Source organism: Hyaena hyaena, unplaced genomic scaffold (genome assembly GCF_003009895.1).
Source record: "Hyaena hyaena isolate Hyena2069 unplaced genomic scaffold, ASM300989v1 scaffold_0, whole genome shotgun sequence".
Classification (NCBI taxonomy): domain Eukaryota; kingdom Metazoa; phylum Chordata; class Mammalia; order Carnivora; family Hyaenidae; genus Hyaena; species Hyaena hyaena.
In genome coordinates this window covers 13621336-13644991 of record NW_024080632.1, presented here as the reverse complement: position 1 = coordinate 13644991, position 23656 = coordinate 13621336, and the positions used below count along the sequence as shown (strand labels likewise).

At 51.7% G+C, this 23656-nt stretch overlaps 1 protein-coding gene across 1 annotated transcript in view; it reads right to left on the bottom strand.

Annotated features, from left to right (window-relative positions):
• WSCD2 (WSC domain containing 2) overlaps positions 1-23656 on the bottom strand; it is a 119034-nt gene that overhangs the window by 14192 nt on the left and 81186 nt on the right. Inside the window, exons 5-7 of the mRNA XM_039250619.1 lie at positions 10570-10691; positions 7310-7484; positions 1509-1673 (exon numbers count right to left, since the gene is read on the bottom strand). Of these exons, the coding sequence (XP_039106550.1) occupies positions 1509-1673; positions 7310-7484; positions 10570-10691 (462 nt within the window). The remainder of the gene's footprint in view (positions 1-1508; positions 1674-7309; positions 7485-10569; positions 10692-23656) is intronic.

Genomic DNA, 23656 nt, shown 5'->3' with positions numbered 1-23656 from the left:
GCTTCCTCCCACCAAACTCATGGGCAGCTCAACTTAGTGGTTAATAATGAGCAGAGATACTGTTGAAAGCCAAGCCTGGGTTCAAATCCTGGTATAAGCAAGCGAGACACCCAGCTTGGAGCCTTGTACATATTATGTGCTCAATAAATGATCGCTTAAGCACAAACTAAAAACTGGTCAATATAAAGAAAGTCGAGATTCTCAGGCAGACCCCCCACCCTTGCTAAGCCCTGTCCCTTCAACCTGTCCCTTTTCATCCTTCTTGAATTTCCTTCCTCCCACTTCTCACCCTCAGACGCTGGGACAGAAGGATGGCTCTGTCAAAACCAAGCTGTGTCCGGCCAGTGCCCGGACCTTAGTATTCACAGCGTACATCTGCTGAACACTTATTCTGCGCTAAGCCTCTTACATGTATCAACTCATTAACCTTCACAACAACCTCACCAAGGCCATACTGTTGGCTCTGATTTGTGCACAATGACACAGGACCAAAGAGGCACAGAAGCTTGCTCAAAGTCACACAGTCAGGAAGCAGTCTTCGTCTGGTTTACAGACATACAGATCCCCAGCCAAGGGCTGCCCCACACAGAGACAGAACCTCTCACAAACAAAACCGCTTCCCTGATATGCACGCCCTCCCCCTTCCTGGGGGAGGGCTTCACACCCAGTGCACATTTCATCCAAGTCGGTCAGTTCCCAGGTACAAACCCCCAGGGCTTTCCTACTGGTGTGATGGAGAGGTAGGGATGTGGGCTTTAAAACCGGGAAACACTATGATGAAATCCCTCATCAGCCCATTGAAAACAATCTGTGTGACTTGGAGTAAGTTACTTCTTCACTCCAAGCCTCAGTTTTTGGACCTGGGAAATGGTACCACATCCTACATCCCAGGGCTACTGTGCGGGACCCAAACACACATGTAGCAATGGGCACAGATCTCGGCACCCTGTAGGAGGCCAGAAAGGTTTGTCTGCGGCAGTCTGAACCTACAGGAAGCGCCTGGCACACAGCCGGGGCTCCATAAATGCCTACTGGGAAACCAAACTTAGGAAGCACACTCAGAGCATAGCAGTGCTCAGTAAACGTCTGTGAACAGAATGAAAAAGCGCCCGCCCAACAGACCATTGGCTTAAATGCAGACAAGACACCTGACGAATAGCAGATGCTCAACTAGCATCCCCTAAAACGAACCTAGTTTTATACCTCTGTATACAGCACAGGGTTCCTGGTTAATAAAGGTCAGTGGTGAGGGACCTGCACATAGTAGGTGCTCAAGGAATGTTTGTGGTGACCTCAATAGAGGGAAGGTATGCATAGTAGGGGCCTGATTGCACAGAAGCTGCTATAAGCGAGGGGAGGGGACCAAGCACACAGTAGGTCTTGACCAACACGCCCAGGTGAGCAGAGGGGCCCAGGTGAGCAGCGGGGCACGCGGTAGGTGCTCAGGAAGAGTATTCCCATGCTCCCCGCCCCCCGTGGGTCCTCTCTGCTCCCCTCTGCCTCCTCACCTTTGTTGTAGAGAGAACCGTCAAAATAGTAGCTGCCCGTGTAGAAGCCGGTGGCCAGCTCGATGAGGTGGCGAGCCCATGTGTTGCCGGCGCCTGGGAAGCTGGCCAGGGCGACGAGCTGCTTGGACTTGGCTGGGAGGAACCTTCTGTCCATGCAGCGGTTGTCTGCAAAAGGCAGGACACTGTCAGGGGCAGACGGAGCCCGTCCGGAAGGGACCAGCGTGTGCAGCCCCACCCCCACCACTTCCCAGCCTTACGACCCAGTGCACATGATAGAACTCCTTCGGGGCTGCTTCCTCATCTTTAAAAGGAGAAAAGTGGTTCCTCGTCACAGGATCGATGCGAGGGTTACATCAGCCCATGGATGAAAAGGGATGATCGCACAGCAGGGATTCAATGAACATCAGCTACAGGAAAGCATCTTCTCTCCTGCCTCAGTTTCTCCCCGGAACAGTGAGTCCCTCTCTCACACCTCCACCATCCTTTCCTCTAGATGCAAACCCTTGTATGCTACCCATCTACATGGGGTCCTGTCCAAGGTTCTGATCTTGGCCTCCAAGCCCCAGGGGGCCAGGCTCCATCCTCCAGGGCTCATTCCACCCACCCGCCTGCTAGCACTTCGGGTCTCCGCACTTCCTGTCTGTGCCCCGCTCCTTCCTGACGCAGCACCCTGGGTTGGAGCCTTCACTGCCCCCCACCCCCTTCCTTTGCCAGGTGCACTGCTTCTCTCCTTCCACTTTGCTGAATCAGCACCTCCTGCCTCCCGTGCTCCCTGGGCTGTCATTCTCGAACATTGTCTCTCCCCTACGGTTCATCACAATAGTCAAAGGATTTTTTGTTTAGTTGGAGACCCTGCCCATACTGCTTTTTGCTGCCTCTCCAGCACTTTCTGTATCATCTGGTATGTACTAGGGAGAATACCAGTGTCTTCAGTGAATGGATGGATAGATGTGTAGATGGGCGGGTAGAAGGATGGATATCATGGCAGAAGGATGGATGGTTGGATAGATGGATAAGAATATTTACTTCGCAAGGATCTTGTACTGACTGACATGATACGTGTTATGTGTTAATACACTAAAGTGCTCGGAGGTGGTTGTTATTTATTTTTTTTAGCCTCCAGCTTCCTCATGTATAGATGGGCAGGGGCAGGTGGGTACCATTCTGATCCTCTGGCTCTCCAGAGGGCTAAGAAGGCACTGGGTGATTTCGTCTGGTCCCTACAGAGGTAAGGGAAGCTGCGAGAAGGCCAGCATAGGGGACTCTGTAGGGGGAGGGGAGGGGGAGAATCCTAGATTTGGGGTTCCAGCCCTGCTTCTGCACTCTGGGCTGACGACCTCAATCCTTCATTGGAGATGACAGACAATGCCCTCTCTCCTGCCCAAGCTCACCACAGTGCTCTGCATCCTTCACTCCCACTCCCAGCAGGGGGAGAGACAGAGACAGAGACAGAGACAGAGAGACAGAGAGAGAGAGAGAGAGAGAGAGAGAGAATCCCAAGAAGGCTCCTCACCCAGTACTGAGCCCAATGAGGGGCTCCATCCCCCGACCATGAGATCATGACCTGAGCCAAAATCAAGAGTCGGACACTCAACTGACTGAGCCACCCATGTGCCCTAGATCACTTCATCATTAAAAACTTCTCTTTCGAGGAACCGCTCTCTGCCCTCACCCCATTTCCACCCCACTGCCGGTAGACTAGTCCACATCCTCCATTCCACATCCTTCTACTGTTCCCAGCAGTGCCATTCTGGGCTCCGCCCCCCTCCTGCACAGAGCCTGTCCTGCCCAAGGAACCAGTGACCCGTGACCGCCCGGTGCTTGATGCATCCTCGCCTCGCCTTACCACACGGGAGCATCTGATACCACCTTCCATCCCATCCTTCCCAGAATCCCTTTCAAGCTTCCACACGGTCTTTCCTATTCCACAGGACCTGCCGTTACAAAAATCACTATGGGCCACCCTGAGGTCTGCCCATCAAGGGAGAAGTCTGAGATCCTAACCTGAAATTCCAATTCCTCAACCTATTTGCTGGGTGACCTGAGTAGGAACATGATGGATCTGAGCCTCAGTTTCCTCACCAATAAAATGGGAGTATTGACAACAACGGTGTCCTTGGTGAGGGGGGTCAGATGAGGGAGTGTGCATTAGCACGAGGGGTGCCAACCAACCACGGCTCCGACCAGAGGGCCGGCTCCCCTCCCCCACGGCACCAGGTTGCATCTGGGCAGAGCACAGGAGACTTTGGGAAAAAAGAATCCGGTTTCTACTGAAGCCAAGGGGGTATCTGGGAGTGGTGATCATAGCAACACACTGCAAAAAAAGCCTCGGTGTCTAACTTTCTGGAGTACGGTAAGGTCTTATATTTTGCTTTTTGTTTTAATAAACGTTTATTCATTTTTGAGAGAGAGCGTGGGCTAGAGAGAGGATCTGAAGTGGGCTCTGCATAGACAGCAGGGAGCCAGACGCGGGGCTCGAACCCATGAACTGTGAGATCATGACCCCAGCTGAAGTCACAGGCTCAACTGACTGAGCTACCCAGGAGGCCCAGTTCTTACATTTGGAAAGGGGTGTGGATTACTCACGCATCACTGAACAGTATGTTTAAAATTTATGCATTCTACACTATGTAAAGGTCACTTCAAAAATCATAAGCCAGGGGCACCTGGGTGGCTCAGTCGGTTAAACGTCCGACTTTGGCTCAGGTCAGGTCTCACCATTCGTGGGTTCGAGCCCCACGTCGGGCTCTGTGCTGATAGCTCAGAGCCTGGAGCCTGCCTCAGATTCTGTGTCTCACTCTCTCTCTGACCCTCCCCTGCTCATGCTCTGTCTCTGTCACTCAAAAATGAATAAACATTTAAAAAATTCTTTAAAAAAATCATAAGCAAATACTGAATTATAATTAAGGACATGTACCCTGAAGTGTAACAGTGTTTGCAACTGAACAGCTGACCCTCAAACAACATGGCTTTGACCTGCGAAGTCCACTTACATGCAGATTTTTTAATAAATACAATATGCTACCATAAATGTGTCTTCCTAAAGATTTTCTTAACGCTTTTTTCTCTAGCTTACTTACTGTAATACATACACAATACAGAGAGCATATAAAATAGATGTCAGCGGACTCTACCTGTTATGGGTAAGGCTTCCGATCAACAGCCAGTTAAGTGTTTTGGGGAGTCAAAGTTAAACGTGGATTTTAGACTGTGCAGGGGGTCATCACCACCCCAACCCTCATCTTGTTCAAGGGACAACTGTCCTTCAAAATGCATGACAAAAATAAGGATCAAGGGATGGCGAACTGGAGATGCAGGATAAATGTAACAGGATGCTGACGAGTGTAAAACACATGGGGTGCACTATGGGTGTGCACGGTAGGATTCCATTTGTTTTACCCCTTGGAGGTTGGACATTTTTCCATCATATAACATTGGCAGAGAGAAAAGAAGTTTCTCCAGAAAACAGAATTCTCTGTTCAAATACTGAATGGGAGGCCAAGACCCACTCCGGGGTATAAAGGCTGTTGTTTCCAGCCCTAAAAAGAAAGCAATATTGGATAGAACTCTGGAATCTGACAGACCTGGGTTTTAATCGAGGGCTGTTAGGACCTAGCTGTGTGACACCAAAGGAGTCTCTTCCTCTCTCTGAGCCTGTTTCCTTACCTGTAAAATGGAGCTAATAACCATCCAGGATTAAATGGAGAAGATGTGTGAAGTAGTTCCAAGATATACAGAGAGGCTGTGGTTAAGAGTGGAGCCTCAGGACTCAGACCGCCTGGGTTTGAGTCCCAGTTCGGCCCTGTCCTAGCTGTGCGGCTCTGGCCAAGCTATGCAACCCCTCTGTGTCAGGTTGCATCAACTGTAAAATAGTAATAACAGCAGCACCTAGGTCACTGGACTATTGAGGGTTAGAGGAGATAATTTGGTCTAAAGGGCTTAGACAGGATCTGGCACATAGGTGTTCAATAACTATTTAGTTCCTGGAAGGAACATGAGTGTTTAGCACATAGTAAATGCTCAATGAATGACAGCCATGATGGACCAGGCTCTTGGCAACCACTGGCTTCTCAAACCTCCCAGTTCGAGGAGCTGCAAGCTTGAACAGCCATGGCCTGGGGACTTGGCCCAGGGAAGGAGCTATGTCATCAAATTAAGGGGCTCTTTATCTGCTATTGAAGCCATTCTCGGTCAAGGGAGGATTCATCTCCATAGGACGCTCCCTGAGGCTAAGGGAGCATAGCTCTGCACAGACTAAGGGACACTTCCAGCAGGCTACGGGAGGCTTCTCCTCCTCCTCCTTGGAGTGTAAACAAAGCCAGGAGTCACTCTTAGGAAACAGATTCTCGCTCCCTGGGCTCTTAGCAGGACCTCAGGAAGCAGCCACAGATGGCCACCACTGGTAATCCCATGGGGCCGAAAAGGGGACAAGGTTTTGGTAGGGGCAGCCATTAGTTCTTGCAGCACCTCTGGGCACATCAGGAAAAGGCACGCTCTCCTTCCTCTGGGCAGAGGCACTGCCATCCAGAGTGTAGACCACGGGCACCACTTTCCCCGTACATTGTAGGTTGTGCCTGTGCAGTACCCAACCTACCCAACCATACGGGGTGGCCGGGTTCCTGGGAGATGAAGGGGAGGTCTAGCCCACTGGTGGTTTATTGGGTCTCCAGGCTTCAGGGGGTATGGGGAGCGTTCTTTACTCGGTGGGCAGGGCTCTCTAGCAGGGGCTTTGGGGTCAAGAGACATGAAAAGAAACCACTCTTGTAGATGTGTGGTTGTGGCCAGTTCCCACCTCCGGAGTCTTACTTCTCCTACCTGGAAAATGGGGATGATAGTGCCCTGGTCATAGACTCACTGTGGGCTTTACCTCATTAAATGAGCTGAGGCTTCACACAGGACCAGCACACAGTAGGTGGTCAGCATATTCAGATATTGGGGTAACCCTTCAGGGGGTTCCCTCGGGCAGAGTGTCCTGTCAAGTCACCTCTCCAAGAACCAACCCCCCCGCCCCCGCGCGCCCGTCATGAGGCCTCCGTCAGGGGAAATGGTTTTCATCTAGAAGTTTTATCAGTGGTGTGACCTCAGCAAGGCCCTTAACAGTTCTGATTCTCAGTTTCCCTACCTGTCACAGGGCGGTAATGATGATTCCTACCTCCCAGGAGAGCGGGGCGGGGGGGGGGGGGCGGGTTCAGTGAGAAAGTGCGAACCTAGAACTCCACACGGACTCTGGTGCAAAGAACGACCCGGAGAAACGTCTTCAGCACCGCTGCCACGGGCTGGCAGCCACGAGGGGCGGGAAGGGAGCTGAACAGGAAGCATGGGTCCCACCGGCAAAGGGAGGGGGGTAGAAGTGGAAGGTGTGAGATGGAGAAAGAACAATTTATACATAAACAGACTCCTAGAATTAGAAGGGCTCTTGGAGGTCAACATTCTATGGCTTCATTTTACCGATAGGGCAACTGAGGCCCGGAAAGGGGAAGTGACTTGCCCAGGGTCCTGTGGCAGCTCTGTGTCGGTCCCCAGATCCCCCCACGCCCAGCCCCAGCGACGCCATACTCAAGCTCACTGCTTCCACTACTGGAGAAATGCCATCGAAGTGGGGGCTTCAGGATGAGGGACAGAGTTGAGGGCCTCCAGACCCCTCCCTCCACTACTTCTCACCTGCTGCCCATCAAGGTTGCTAAAGCCAAGTTCCCCAGCCCCACCCGCTGGTCTGAGCAGCACCAGCTGCACATAATGGGCTGACCAGGGCACCTGTGGAGGGAAAGCCCCAAGGAGCATCTGGGGGAGCCCCGGCTTACCTTGGACCTGTGTCTGGTACACGATGAAGTAACGGGGAGTCCCGCAGCTCTCGAACTCCTCCGCGCTGCACTTCTGGGCACAGAGCTGCTCATCCTCCCGCTCGTGAAGGGGGAACCGCGTCGTGGGGAACCCGCAGTGGCAAGCGGTGCCTGCAAGGGCCGCCAGTGGGTACTCCTGGAGCGGGACACGGGGAGGAAGGAGGTGGCTAAACCCTGGGACAGACCAGGCTCCCGGTGCACAGGGGGGCTGGTGTTCCCAACGTCACCCTTTCCCAACCTGAGGGTCCCCAAGCTTCACTCGGAGGTTCTGGCCCCCCTTGCGTGCCTATGTGCTGTCCTCTCTCTCCAGCTTTATTATTATTATTATTTTTTTTTACAAATAGTTTATTGTCAAATTAGTTTCCACATAACACCCAGTGCTCATCCCCACAAGTGCCCTCCTCCATGCCCATCCCCCCCTCCCCCCCACATCCATCAGTCCTCAGTTTTTGTCAGCATTCAAGAGTCTCTCATGGTTTGCCTCTCTCCCTTTCCCCCACCATTTCCCCCCTTCTTCTCCCGGTTGGTCCTCTGTATGGACCTTGAGGGTGTTATGCTGAGCGAAATAAGTCAGGCAGAGAAGGACAAATATCATATGTGTGCACGTATAGGAGGACTAGGAGGAACTTAACAGAGGACAGCTTTATTATTTTTTTAAATATTTTTATTTATTTCTAGGAGAGAGAGAAAGAGGGAGACAGCGTGAGCAGGGGAGGGTCAGAGAGAGAGGGAGATACAGACTCTGAAATAGGCTCCAGGCTCTGAGCTGGCAGTCAGCACAGAGCCCGACGCGGGGCTCGAACCCACGAACCGCGAGATCATGACCTAAGCGAAAGTCGGACGCTTAACCGACTAAGCCACCCAGGCGCCCCTCTCTCCAGCTTTATTAAAGAGTAGCTGACAAATAAAAATAGCACTTCCATACACGTCCACACCATAGATGCAAATACTAGAGAAGGAAAGCCACGGGATTAAATTCTATCAGGGCTCTGAGCCAGGTGGGCTCCGCGCCTCCTGCCCAGGCGGAGATAAGTGGAAGGCTGAGAGATATTAGAGACACCTGAGCCTGAGGACGACTCGTTCTCCAGGGGACCAGAACGAAAACTTACCGGGAAATGTTTTTCTCACCATCGCCCGCCCTGCCACCATGAACCACTCGGTCCCAGGGGGGGACACGAAGCCCACGCCTCGGGAGAGCCTGTCTGAGACCGTTCTTGAGGACAAACAGGATACTGATGCCCACGGGCAGCCACGGTCTTCGTGGGAACAGCTGCTCCTAATTGCCTTATTTGTTCCGAGGAGCAGCTGAGCAGAAGCAGGGGGTACTCAGATTCGGAAGGGAGCAGGCTGCCCCTTGGCGGGTTAGCTTCTGCTCCTGACCCGCAGCCCCAATCCTCCCCATGGTGGGTCCCCGGAATAATCTAGTAACAAGCCAATTCAGCAAACTTTGCACAATAGGATGGTTTCTTGCAAACAGATACTGAAGAGGGACTTTACCTCTCAGCTGAAGAGCAGAGACAGAGAAAGAGAAGCAGAGACAGAGATGCTGGCACACAGGTGCGCCTGCGTGGGCCATGACGGAGGGCGTTTTCTAACAAGTGATCAGCAAGCCTCCGCTGATATCCTGGCTTCCACCCGCGGCGCGGGCAGCTCTGTACCCTCGCTCACTTAATCCCCTGGATATTCCTCCTGTGACGCTCCCCCAAGATCAGAAGAAACTGGGGGGTCTGCAGGGGAGGGGGCCTCCCTATCCACCCACATTCCCACGTTCCCAGTCCCCTACGCAGTCTGACCCTTTGTTACGCCACTTTGCCCCGGGACCTCATTGTCTCACATGTTTGTATCCCACCTGGAGGCTCCAGGGACTGAGAAATGTCCATCTCGAGGGGATGCCATGAGAGAGGGGCATTCATGCCCGAGAGAGAGGAAGCTGGATCAAAAGCTGGTCAAACCTCCTAATCCTATGAACTTCGTCCCTGACTTTCCAGGAGTCCCCTTAGGAGCAGAGCAAGCACTCACGAAATGCCTGGCTGCCCTTGAATGGCTCTGGAAGTCTCTGTGGGGAGGGGAGGGGAGGGGGTTAGGTCTCTAGCGTAGCTCAGAAATTCAGAGCATAGCTGTGGAGTCAGACCCAGGTGTCAGCCCGATCTGCTTGCCATGAACTTGGGCAAGGGACTTCCCCATCTGGGCATTGGTTTTTGTCATCTGTGAAAGGGGGGTGCAAATTCTCAAGTCCAAGCCTTGATGTGAGAGGTTAAGGTGTGAGATTTGTGGCGCAGAGGGCTGCACAGAGTCCGTGCTCGGTCAGCGGCAGCCTCTCAGCATTCCTGCGAGGTGTGCTCTGTGGATTTATAGGCTCCAAAGGGGCTGAGCCAAGCAGGACAATTCAGAGCAGGTGGGGCACCGGGGAGCTGGGGTCCAGGCTGGAGCATCCGGCAGAAGCCACGAGGCAGGCCCCCCGCAAATGCCAGCATCTTTGAGGACAGACACCCCATCTTGCTGGCTGTGCATTCCCAGCACCGAGCAGGGGGGCCTGGCACAAAGCAGGTTCTCAGTAGGTATCAGCTGAGCGAATGGATGACAAGGGCAGCCGCCTTCCTGTGACGGAGAAAGGGGTGCTTCTGCTTTGGCCCCTCATGCAATGAGCTCATCTTGAAAGGACAGAGTTCCTCGGACATCTCTGAGGGCAGTGTTGTGTCCAGCTCTGCTCTGGGTATCGGGAAGGCACCAGGGCTCAAGGCACAGCCCCTACTCCTGTGGAGTTCACTCTCTGGTTAGGGACGGGGGGTCTCGGGCTGAGAAAGGACCCACAGAGCATCTAGTCCAAAGTGAATCCAACGCCCAATTATCCGGATGCCACACCTACCCTGACTCGACTTGCATGCCTCCCGCGATGGGGAGCTCACTCTGTACCAGAGTGGGGTTGCCCTTGCCTTTCCCTGACAATCATCCACTCATGCTTGTTGGCCCAGCCAGAAGCTCATCCTCCTACCTGAGCATTCCCCACGATTGGAACAAACCTGCTTCCTCAGAAGGAAAGAAATCGGCCTTCTGTAACTTCCGTCCCTTAGATCCACATTGAACTGTCCCATCCCTCTCCCGTGTCACAGAGTAATGACCCCCTCATCCTGCCTGGGCTGCGGCTTCTCCCTTTCCTCCAGTTTTCCTCACTGCTTCCCTCCCCCAACCCTGGAGCTCTGTGAGCAGGACCGTGGGCTTACCTTCTCGGTGCAAAGATCCACGCACTTGTCCACGGACATGTTCAGCATGGCGGCTGTCACGGGTAAGGCCAGGGAGAGGTTGTCGGGCCTGCGGAAGCAGCCTCGGAAGACGGCACTTCCGTCTGGAGAGCGAGAGGGAAAAGCGGTAGTCAGATCTCAGCTAGGACGACCGCTTCCTAAAGGAAAGTGCTTTTATGTATTTTTTAATGTTTCCTCATTTTGAGACAGAGTGAGAGAGCACGTGCCTATGAGCGAGAGGGGTGGGGAGAGGATCCCAAGCAGGCTCCACGCTGTCAGCACAGAGTCCGGCTCGGGGCTCAAACTCACAAACCCGAAGATCGGCACCTGAGCCGAGATCAAGTGTCTGACGCTTAACTGACTGAGCCCCCTGGGTGCCCCAGAAAGTGCTTTTAAATCAAAGCCCAGAGAAGGCAAGAGTCTTGCCCAGGCCACACAGCGTACCAGAGTGGGGACTGATCAGCTAAATGATTCCTAACCCTGGCACCACTGTCAACGGTCCTGGTGACTGCGATGTTCTTGGGGGGCCCCATCGTCCCCTTTTGTCAGCGTTCCCGTGCCTTCCTTGTCCTCCACAATGGTGACTCCCCATTCAGGGGGAATGACAGATGCCATGGAGAATTTTCATGCCCCCCCCCCCACCGGGGAATGGCTGTTTGAGGATCTCCTTTCCATCATCCTGGACCCCGGGAGTCTCTGCCCACCCAGCGCTGAGCACGTACAGGTTACGAGGGGCTGATCTGCTGGAGGGACCGCCTGTAAGACAGCCCTATTGGGGAAACAGCCCAGGCTCACAGGAAACTCAGAGGGCACAGCAGTTACCCCGAAGCAGTCGGCAGAGATAGTGCCTTACGCCGGGTTTGCTAGAAGCAGAATCTGAGACTGTGTTTTCTTGAGGCATGCCCTCAGGAGAGGCGCAGGGCAGGAGCTGGGCAAAGGCAGCACCTCGGCTGGGTCCCACCCCTCGCATGGAGCAAAAGCCGTGCCCCAACTGGTCCTGCTGCAAGGAAAGGGCTGGTCTTGGCCGTGTGTCCCCCCTGCCCACTGCTCCTCAGATATTGGCTGGAGGACGTAACATCCTGAGAGAGCCTGTCCCTCTTGGGCCAAAGCTCCTCACACACAAGGGGGCAGATGTGAACCAGTGGCTGCCATCAGTCACCGCAGGGAAAGGGGATGCGGTGGGCCCCTGCTGCACCCACTGCGGGGGGGACACAATGATTTATAAATAAGGGTGTTCACCACCGCACTCGCTTAAATTAACACGTGGAAGACTGGGAATCACCAAGGTGTCCAGCAACGAAGTACTGGACACATAAAGTACAGATCGACACCACCAGGGGATTCTATGCCCCCATCAGTAATAAAAACGGCATTCAAGTCTCCTTTAGTGAGAGAAAGACGTGTTCGGGATGCTAAATATATGCTAAATATAAATATATGCTAAATATAAACAGATACTGTAGGACAAAATATCAATTTTGTATAAAAATGATGTCTCAGGGCACCTGGGTGGCTTGGTTGGTGAAGCGTCTGGCTCTTAACTTGGGCTCAGGTCATGATCTCACTGTTGTGAGACTGAGCTCCACGTTGGGCTCTACCCTGACAGCACAGAGCCTGCTTGGGATTTTCTCTCTCTCTCTTTTTTTAATGTTTATTTTGGAGACAGAGAGAGCACAGCAAGGGAGGGACAGAGAGAGAGGAAGACACAGAATCTGAAGCAGGCGTATGGCTCCAAGCTGGCAGCACAGAACCTGATGTGGGGCTCGAACCCATGAACCACAATATCATGACCTAAGCTGAAGTCAGACGCTTAACCAACTAAGCCACCCAGGCGCCCATAAAAGTTTTTTTTAAATACAAAAATGAACTCTCAGTATGAATCTCTAGACAGACCTACACAGGCATGTTGACAGCCACAATAATTTCTAAACAGCAAGCATGATGGTTGTTTTACATCAACTTGGCTAAGCTATGGCGCACCACTGTTTGATCAAACATACGTCCAGGTGCTGCTATGAAGGTATTTTGTAGATGTGACTAACATTTATAATGAGTTCACTTTGGGGAGACTTACAGGAGAGTTCCCTTGAGCACGTGGGCGGGCCTCATCCAATCAGGTGAAGGCCTTAAAAGCAAAACCTGAGGTTTCCCAGAGAAGGAATTCTGCCTCAAGGCCATGGCATTAACTGCTGAGTTTCCAGCCTGCTGGTCTACCCTAAAACTGTCAGGCTTGCCAGCTTCTACAACTGCATGAGCCAAGGCCCTAAATAAATCTCCTAACATATATATATATACATAAAACTCCTACAAGTTCTGTTTCCCTGGAGAATGCTGACGAATGGAGCAGCATTATAGGCAATTTTTATTTCCATCTTTTAAAAACCCTTTTCTATATTTTTCTACACTAAATATGCATTTTTCAATATCATTAAGACAAATTAAAACGTTTTTAAATGCCCCCTGTCAAATTTATCAAAAGGTTCATGACACCCATTTAATTTCTTTTTTTTTTTTTTTTGAGAGAGAGAGAGAGAGGGAGGGAGAGAGAGAGGGTGAGCAGAGGAGGAGCAGAGAAAGAGAGGGAGACACAGAACTGAAGTGGGCTTCAGGCTCTAAGCTGTCAGCACAGAGACTGATGCGGGGCTCAAACCATGAACCATGAGATCATGACCTGAGCCGAAGTCAGATGCTTAACCAAGTGAGCCACCCAGGAGCCTCCATGATTAAAATTGGGGTCAGCCATTCTCACATTTGAGTTGTGTGAACCTTTCCGGAATGCAGCTTTCACGTAAAACCAGCACAGATCAAAACCAAGACATGGGCGTCAGTTACTGGGCGCCTACCATGTGCACCGAGCTGCTCTGCTGGGAACTTCACAAACATCACTGCATCACACCTTATGGAAAACTCTAGAAGGCGTGGAGTAAACTCTCATTTTGCAGCTGAGAGTGATAGGCATTAGACCAGGAGGTCAAGCCTAAAGCCTCACGGTTGGCAAAAACTTACTGGGGATCATTGTCAGCAAGAAAATGTTAGCCCTTAGGAAAAAGGGAAGTGAGTTAACAAAAACCATGTATGCCTCCATCTAGGTCTGTTTCTGGTCCCTCTGAAGTGTCAGACCACCCTGGTGCCATACACACATCTATTTACAATTACGTGCAGGGAAAAGGCTATGGAATTGCTCCCTAGGCAGAAATATGGTGGAGGAGGGGGAGGGAGGGAGCTTGGGAATGATCATTTGAAATGTCAGCTGTCACCCTGGTGATTATTTCTACCACCTGGCACCCAGTAGCCCCATGTCATTCCTTGTGGAGGCAAATCTAGCAAACCGAGAAGATATCTGGAGTTTGGTTAAACGGCTAACTTCCAGAGCACGCTACAGGCTCGCCCCATCCAGTCCTATCTCCCCTGCTTTCCTCAGCCCTTGCTCCTGCTCCAGGCTGGTCGGGGGGGGGGGGGGGGGGGGGGGGGGGGCTGTGGCAGCTGGGGGTGGCCAGGATGCTGCTGACTCACGCTGCGTTCCTCCAGGCCTCGGTTTCCCCACTTGTAAATGGCAGGGTGGGGACAGACTATGCAGATTTCTCTTCTGTTCAGGATAGCGCTCCACCCCCCAAATGGGGAACTGTTACAGCCCAAAGGCTACTAGTGTTCTGCACGGGGAAATACGGGCCAGTCTCCCATCCCGTGGCCCAGGATGCTTATCAGTCACCCCGAGGATGGTGCAATGATGCTCAGAGAATGTGCTACTCAGGAGGGCAGGGAGGGGAGGCAGGCCTTTGAGCTAAAGATTCACATCAATGAGGTGGGAGGCCCAAAGCAGGTGCACAGACCCTCCCGTAACCAGAAAACTCAGTTAGCTGGAAGCCCACTCTGGTCACAGGGCAAGGGACACCGCGTTGCTTTTAGAAACAAGGGAGCTCGCCTTCTCTCTTCAATTCCGCTCCTGTTCACTGAGCCTCCGCTGATGCCAGGCTCCTTGCTGGGTGCCTGGGATCCACTCAACCTTCATAGAGGCCATATGGGGTACATGCTGTGGCTTCTCCCATTTTACAGACGAGGAGCCTGAGGCTCAAGGAAGCTGCCTTCCAGTGTCACAGAGAGCTCAAATGACGGAGTGAAATGGAAGCCAGGTTTCTCTGTCTTCTGAGGCCATGCTCCTTCCAATAATAAGGATGCTATGATGATAATGAGATGCTTATAGGAATATCGGGGTATCACTGCGGCTCCTGAATTATCAGCGACGTACTATCTGCCGGGAACCAGGCAGAGCGGCTTCCAGGTGTAGCCTTGCTGAACACTCACATCGGCTTGCTGGTCTAAGGATCCCCATTTTTACAGATGAAGAAACAAGGCTCAGAGGCTGAATCCACTTGACACAAGTCAGCTCTGCCACTGGGACCTAAGTGGACATCTCCTCCACTCTGGGTGGTGTTATCAGAGGCTCTCTGTGTGTCAGACAATGTGTAAACACTTGATATAGTTTAAACATTTTTAAAAATGTTTCTTTATTTTGAGAGAGAGAGAGAGAGACCAAGTGGGGAAGGAGCAGAGAGAGAGGGAGAGAGAGAATCCCAAGCAGGATCCATGCTGTCAGTGCAGAGCCCAATGCAGGGCTCGATCTCACAAACTGTGAGATCAGGGTCTGAGCCGGTATCAAGAGTTGGGCTCTTGACCCATGCACCCCACCACTTGATATATTTGATCCCGTATTCCCTACAGGGAAGGTCTCATTCTCCCTATTATACAGAAGGGGAAAGTGAGGCTCAGAGGGGGAGAGTGACATGCCCAAGGCCACATAGCTGACAAGCAGCAGCTTCTGGATTTCAACCCAGCAATGTCTGAGTTCAGGGTCCTCACACTCTCCGGGCTGTCCCTCCTTAAGAAGCCACCCCTGGGCCTCATATTAGCATTTTCAAAGCACTGGGACACTTATTTTGTCTCTCCTGCCCTTCACACTTTGACCATGAATCATTCACAAAGTCGAAGCCATCGCTCTGGGATATCTGGACACTGGAGCCAGATTTCTTTAAGTACCAAAAAATGCCTGATCTTGACTCTGAGTCTCTGAAACCATATTCCAGTTGTTAACCTTCCTCTTTCCCACCAGGACTCTAATCAAGAGACCATCTCTCCCTGGGTGATGGCTGAGGCCACGAGGGCTGCTCGGAAAACAGTTTTGGGGTTGAGGCTATGAGTGGCCCCTTGGGGACAGAGGCGGTCCTGGGTACACTGTAGGGATCCAAAGCCCACCACCTCTTACCCTCCAGGGTGCTTCCTTCATGGACCCCCACCCCCACCCTTCTGAGACTGTGCAGGGGAAGACAGAGTTGTGTTAGAAGGAGGGAGTCTGGGCACGCGTGGGGTGAGCGCATCAGTGTGCGTATCAGCAGGGCAGGAGGGGCCGACCGTGAGGTTAGCTGTGGGCCTGGTTGTGTGAGGCTGTGTCTGGGAGGAGGGATGTGTGTGCATAATGTATGTGACCAGGAGGAAGTATGTGCATCTCGCAGACGTGTGTGAATGTCTGTGGCAATGTGAGAACAGTTGAGTATGGAGCCTACAAACGTGGCCACATGGCTCTGTCTAGGGCATCTGTATGCAGCTGTGTGGCTGTGTGCGGGACCTCTACCATGGGGCAGGGATGTAAGCCTGGGTGATCTCTCTGGGTTGCCTGGCAACGCGCAGCTTGGTTGGAGGAGGGCTCCCTCTCTCCTAGCAGAGGGCCAGGCTGAGCCTCAGCCAACTTCCCACGAGACAGGCTCAGTGCCACCAGGGGTTGGGCTTTTCTCCCAAATACCCCAAACACCCAGCACCTCGGTTCCGGCGAGCAGATCTGTTTCCCCAGTGCCAGACCAGTTCAGGATTATACCATACGAGAGAGAACAGAAGAGGGTCCCCGGGATGCTGAGAGCGCCGGGACCCCCACACCTGGAGTGCACAGCGGAGGCACTACTGGGATCTGTTCCTGTCCCATGTCACCCCGATCCTGACAGAAGTCTCTGCACAGGAGTGTGTGTCTGCCTGTGGGCATGTGATGGCTGGTGTCCACCCAAGGTGGTCTTCGGGGTCACCCCTGCATCCTCTTGCAGATATGGCCTTGAGCAGCTGACGTCACCGGGGCATCACTCAAGGTCATGTGAGCCCACGTGTGTGCATCTGGACCCTTCTGGCTGAACACCCTGCCCTCATCACCCCCAGCCAGCAGGGAGGGGCTGGGTCTTGGGGTCTGCTGATGGGGCGACATCAGCATGCAAGTGGCCTTGAGGGACTCGGCCCTGACCCAGGGGCTCCAGAAGAGGCTGTCCAGTCTGGCACCACATCAAAAGGCCATAGTACTTTCCTGGAACTGACAGGCTCAGGACAAGCTAAGGAGGGCAAGCCTAGCGGCCAGAAGACATGACCTCTGGTGACGACTTTAGTGTCTTCCTTGGACCTTGGAGTCTCTGCCTGTCACATAGGCAGCTATTCACATAGTGCCCGTTGACGGCTCCCCTCTTCCTCGATGTTCACTCTTTGGCAACTTTCCTTTCCTTTTGGAGCCTCGATGTTCTCATCTTTAAAATGGAGGCGTGAGGGGCACCTGGGTGGCTCAGTCGGTTGAGTGTCTGACTCCGGCTCAGGTCATGATCTCACAGTCCATGGGTTAGAGCCCCGTGTCGGGCTCTGTGCTGACAGTTCAGAGCCTGGAGCCTGCTTTGGATTCTGTGTCTCCTTCTCTCTCTGCCTGGCTCCTGCTCACTCTCTCCCTCTGTCTCTCAAAATAAAGACATAAAAAAATTTTAAAAATTAAAATAAAATAAAATGGAGGCGTGAATACTCGGTGGCTCACTCCAAGATGGATATGCCTGAGTCTGGTGAGACGGAAGTAGAGTGGAAGGGGCAGGTAAAGGTCGGTGGATCAGTCTCCTTGCCTCCTGCCCTAAGACTTAACCGGAAAAGCAGGGGGGAGGGGCAGGAATCTCTTCCTTGCCATCTCTCTATGTGATTTCCTCTCTCGGGCCTGGACGCCTGGACGAAGGCCATTTTCAGGCAGCCAGACTGTGAGAGTGGGAAGGCGGAAGGAAGTCTCTAAGCCCAGCTCCACGGAGATTGTCTCCCTTTGACATTTAAGCATCTGCTAATGAGTCCCTGACCCTCCCAGTTTAGAGATGAGGGCTGAGCTGAATGCCCTGAATTCCAAATAAGGTGAGGTTTTAAGGAGCCAGAGTGGGATCAGGAGGCATTGCTTGGAGTCTCTCTTTGGGCAATGTGCGTCCAAGGGGGCAGTCAGGAGGGGACCAGGTGTGGGAAGACGGTTCCAGGAGCAGTTGACCTGTTGGATGTGGGGTCTTCCTACAGTCCTTCCCATTCCATTTTCAGCTGGGGGGGTGGGGGGGACCGCATGGTCACAGAGGGCTTCCTGATATCCAGCAGAAGGGCAGGGCTCCCAGGGATTGAGGAAGCACTTTGCAGTTCATTTCTCTCTGCAGATTGTTCGCTGTTATGGCTTGGTGATGAGAACACGGAGAATACACACAATGGCCAAGACGTTTAATTCTCCCACGCCTCTCATCTCCTCCAACTATAAAATGGGCCAGCTGGTCCTCCCCATCCGTGGTGAAAGGCCTTCTTACTACGTATGTCTGCAAATGAAGAAGTGGCCAATCGCGATCCCTTGACCTTCCTAACACTCTTCTGGGATAGAATTTTGTACTCCCACAGCATGAACAGATGCCTTCCTGTTTGTAAAAAGCTCTGGTGCCCAGCAGAAAGAGGACTGGTTTTAAATTCAAATGGGGCGCCTGGGGAGCTCGGTCAGTTAAGCGTCCAACTCTGGATTTTGGCTCAGGGCATGATTTCTGTGGTTCAGGAGTTTGAACCCCACGTCACATCAGGGCTCTAGGCTGACAGTGCAGAGCCTGCTTTGGATTCTCTCTCTCCCTCTCTCCCTGCCCCTCCTCCACTTGCATGCTCTTTCTCTCTCTCTCTCTTTCTCAAAAATAAATAAGTAAATAAATAATTTCAGACAAACCTGGGTCAGGTATTTACTGAGCAGTGTGTCCCTGAACAGGTGTCTTTACCTCCTGAGCTTTGGTTTCCTCATCTGTAAATGGGGATCACATCTGCACTGCACAGTGAGGGTGGAGGTCCCATGTCATGGTATTTACACTGTCTGAGACCTAACCCAGACTCAGTATCCCTCCCTGCTCCTTTCTCCTCTGCTTGTCCATGATGCGTGAAGGGTGGCTAGACTCTACGTAGCAGACACTGTCAGTGCCCCAATAATGGGCCCTTAGCACTCCCTGTCCCGATACAGATGGACAGTGACCCACAACATATACCCAGGACTCTGCCTTAGGGACGGTGAAGACAGGCTGGAAGACGTCCCCTGGAGCCACCCTCATCCAATGATGGGAGTGTGTGAGAGGGTAAACACTGCAGTTTCCTGCCCCTCTGGTGGGACACCTCTAAAGCACATTCATTGCCATCTCCCAGAGCTCCCCAGTGGGATTAACTTGGGCTGTCCTCAATGGTGCCCTGCTCTGTAATTTGTATCGGCTCTTTCCCTTCCTTATCTCACTTCTCCATCCCTCCTAGAGGTGCATCCTGCAGTCACTTCCCAAGCAAACCAAGGTTCACATCCTTGTCCCTGGGGGAACCCAACTTAAAATAGCTTTGGATCTTGGAGAACTTGTAATCCACGAGGGAAAATCCACAGGGAGCTCAGGGCCACTGCTCTTCACAGCCCAGAGTCTGTGAGAATGGTACCCCTGGACAGCAGCAACCCTGGGTAATGTCTTCCTCATGACCAATACTTACATCAGCTGCTTGCTGTATGTCCCTAGTGCTACATCTTGTACACGCTGTATCTCAATTAATCCTCACAGCAGCCTGTGAGGTGGACCGCACTATTATCCCGTTTTACAGATGGAGACTTCTGAGATGTAACAAGATTCCATCGCTTTTCCAGGTCACACAGCAAGTGGGGAGCAGAGTTGGGATGTGTCCCGAATCCTGTCTGATATCCCATCTTGGTTTCCCACCCCTCCACCATTCTGTGGGAAGCCTGCCCGATTCTAACACAGTCAGGGGCTCTGGAGACCCCATACGAGCCACATGAATTTCCCAGAAACCCTCTCTAGGCCCACAGCAGGGGCTTGGGCATCACAAAGGCCCATGCCCCACATTCTGATAATGTCAGCTCTTCATTGCCAGGCCAGCTGGGATGGTGCGTGACCTCGGCAGCTTGAGGCTTTTACTAGCAAGAGGTGAGCAGAGCAACTGTTCGTCAACTCTCTTTGCTGGGGGCAGATGAAGAACAGCCTGGAACCAGCTGCAAGTATCTCTTAAGTCCTATCATCTCTTTGTTCTGGGGCTTCACAAAAATGAGGTAAATGTCACCAGGCGTCAGCTTAAAGGCAGGCGTGGAAGAGTTCCCCTTGGTTTGAAAGAGGCCACCCCCCCCCTGGGTAATTAGGCCAGGCTCTACTGCATTAAAGATGCCAGCGAGGAGGAAAGGCAGTGAGCTGGGAGCTGTTAACAGCCACCTATAATCAGAGAGAGATTGAATTACACAAAGAGCCCAACTGTCCGAGAAGAATTCAAACCGGTTATTTTTAGGCAGCACCAAAGGCTCCTGAGGGCTGTTGCAAATTCAAATGGCTTGAATTGGGTGCTACGTGGAGTGCACTAAGGAGTTTTCATTTTAGGAAGAAAGGGGCATCACAACTGCTCAATAATCTTGTGCTATGTGCTTTCTCGATTTTATCTCGCTTGGTGGTCACAGCAATCTTTAAAGGTTGGAACTGTCCTGATTTTACAGATGAAGCACTTGAGGCTCAGAGAGTAAGCAACTTGGCTTGAGTCAACACGGCAAGTAAGCGAGAAGGCTGGGATAGAAACAAGGTCTGCCTGATTTCAAAAGCTGCATTGCCCCTACAGACTTTGTGGACTCTGCTTAAGGCAGAAGAGCAAGCCAATTCTCCCCCATCAAGATGCAGAAGGAGGAAATTCTTCTAACTATCATCTCCTTGACCCGACACAGCAGAACTCATGAAGATCAATATAAATTATAAAATTCAGGGGTCCTGGGCACCTATGAAGGTGAAGGAGAGACCTCCAGAACTGGCAAAGGAGGACCTAGGCATGGTCCATCCATCCAGTGTGACTTTCCACAAACATCTGAGGCTCCCCTTGGCAGAAGTGGCTAGAATAGAGCATCAGAGAGCATAACACAAGTATTGCACAAAATTCCCCTTCTAACTTTCAAAGACAAAAAATTGCCATGACTAATAGTACACAAAATACACTTTGTAAATTGTGAACCGTAAGTCAAAGATCTATTTTTTTTCCATGATATTGTAAGCTTCATAATACTTTCACGAAGACACAAAACAAACAAGCAAGCAAACAAGCGGAAAAGGTGTTGAATCCTGGGAGAAGTTGGTCTGCCTGCAGTTAACGGGGGTTTTAGGCTGCACTAAAGGACGGTCAGCACCATGGACAGCCACCCAATGGGCTCAACATGTACAGAACGTTTGATGTAGTTCTAAGGAGCCTTCTGACACAGATCTTGCAAGAATCTTTCAAGCAAATGAAATTTCTTGCAACACCCTATAAAGCCATAATGTTCTCAAATCACTGGCAGGTCTCTGCCCCTGGGAGGAGAGCTACACTTGCTGACACATTTAGCAAACTGCTGTGAAAAATGTAATCCAACCAAGAAGGAAGTCCATTTCTCGGTTCTTTTGTAACAAGGGCAGAGAGTCCACGTGCCTGAGAGTCTGTGTCAAGGAAGAATAGCAGGGTGCCTGCAGACATTTGCTCTGCTAACCTTTTAATGCTCTCACTACTGTAGGCGCATTCCATCACCTCGGAAACATGTAGGCTGCCTCCCTATGCAAGGCATACACCCCAGCAGCAGTGCTTGGAGACAGTAAGCCTCCTTTGGATCTTTCTAATCATTAAGAATTCCGTGCCACTGCTCAGGGAAACACAATTAAGATGTGCTGTTAATACCAACTAATGACTCTACAAATGGAATCTCGTTTCCACCATACCCGTTTCCTGGTGTGTTTACTCATTTCCCTGCCTGGTGTAATACATGCTAGTGTCATGTACCAGTAACTTGGAAGGCCTCTCTTCCTGATTTATTTGTGTATAAATCATATCCAGGAATGGGAATCCAAAGGTGCCAATGGATTCTGACTCAGTCACAAAGACACTGGCAATTCTGTTTTGCTTGGAGTCAGCAAATGGGGCTGAAGGAGAGATCAGAGGTCAGGGAAAGAAGGTAAGCTAGATCCAAGGAGTTCTCCCAAAAGAGAGGAGATGAGGTCCCGAATCCAATACAAGAGATCAAGGTGTCAATAGCACTGTAGTGAGTGAGCACCCAAGCTAGCAGTCAGGGAGCAGGGTTCCAGCTCAAGCTCAGTCCCTAAGAAGCACTTCGGCCTTGGAAAAGTCATGCCTGACCATCATTTCCTGAAGCTACCTTTAGGCTTTTGCACACCCTATTCCCTCTGCCTGGACTTCCCTCCCACCCCTTGGCATCTTCAGTCTGGATATCTTCCTCTTCTATACCGGGAAAAAAATCCCAGGCATCTTTCAGGCCCTAATCAAACAGCCCTCTTCTGTGCAGAGTTTCAGTTCCTAAAGCTGTAAAATGGGACATCAGCAAGGAAGATGTTTTAACAGGACACTCAAGACATGACCTTGGCTGACCCTGGACTTTTTGCTCATGGCTGGAATATACAGCTCTCCCTTTCATCCAGGAGTCTCCTTAGAATGAGATCCCGCCCAAATGTTGCTCCCTTGGCTCCTGTAGACAGAGCCCCTGTCATTCCCCGATATATACCCCCATGCTAAAACAGACCCCACTGGTGCTGGGTCTGTTTCTCCGCTAGACGGTGAGCTCCCCAAGGACACAGCCCGTGCTTTGTTCTCCACTCATTCTCTTCATGCTTAATCCACGTGGGTGCTCATCAAGTGTTTTGGTTCAGTGCATGGTCCCCATGCTCTCTCCAGATACCATGGTGCCAAATGGGAGCCCACCAGGAGTCTCAATTTGGCACGTTGTCAACCATCCTTCTCCTTATCCAAGCCACTTCTGTTCATATCTCAGCCGTAGCAGCCTTGAAGTTAATAATGCTTCAATTTCCTTCTGGAATCTCCAGCTGAAGGTGCCCAAGCTTCGAGCCTTGTACAGTGCTGATTCATGACATACATGGTGGACTTAGAGAAGCCTGGACTCTACCCTCAGTAGACATGACTATGTCCCCCTCTTGGACATAAATATAAAAGACTCCTTTCTCAGATGGAACAAGACACCATACTGGGTAACTCTTCTGCTGCCAAGGTGGGTAAGCTGAGGGGTGTAGGAATATCCCTGCCAGCCTCAGGGACAGCTCTGCAGCACCCACCAAGTTCTCCCACTGCCACAAGATTCTTGTACAGAATCTACTGTCTTTGTGCCCTGAGGCTTGTCTATTTCAGCTGATTGAAAATCTTTAATGGTCTGTGACAGTGGTCTTCATATCAGGTGATTACAATTGTGTGTGTGTGTGTGTGTGTTAGAGAGAGAGAGGGAGGGAGGGAGGGAGGGAAGAAGGGAGGATATGTCCAGACTATCCAGCCAATCTGAATGTTAACCAAAAGTAGGTCTGGCTGATATCTAATGATCTACATGGACTTATTCTTGTCCAGCCCATCGTCATCCACTAGGATGTTGTAGCGGCAGCAGCCTTCTCACTAAATATCCATGATTCTAGGGCCATCTCTTCACATAGTCAAAGTCACCATCAAAATAACATAAATACTGGCATAAAGGGATCAGTGTGAGGATGGTAAATCCGCCATCAAATTAAAACCTCATTACACTAATGGCCAAATGACAGAGTCGCCAGGTGGCCATTCTCCTGCTTGGATTTCACATGCCACCTCTGCCAGGCAGGACTCCAGCCCCGGGGGTGAAGAGGTGCCTGTGGGGAGGCAAGACGGTGCACCCATCAGCCACAATCAGCACCTCTGCAAGTTGGCAACATGCTCCACCCTACTGTGGAGCAAAGCCTGAGTAAGGCCTCGAGAACAGGAT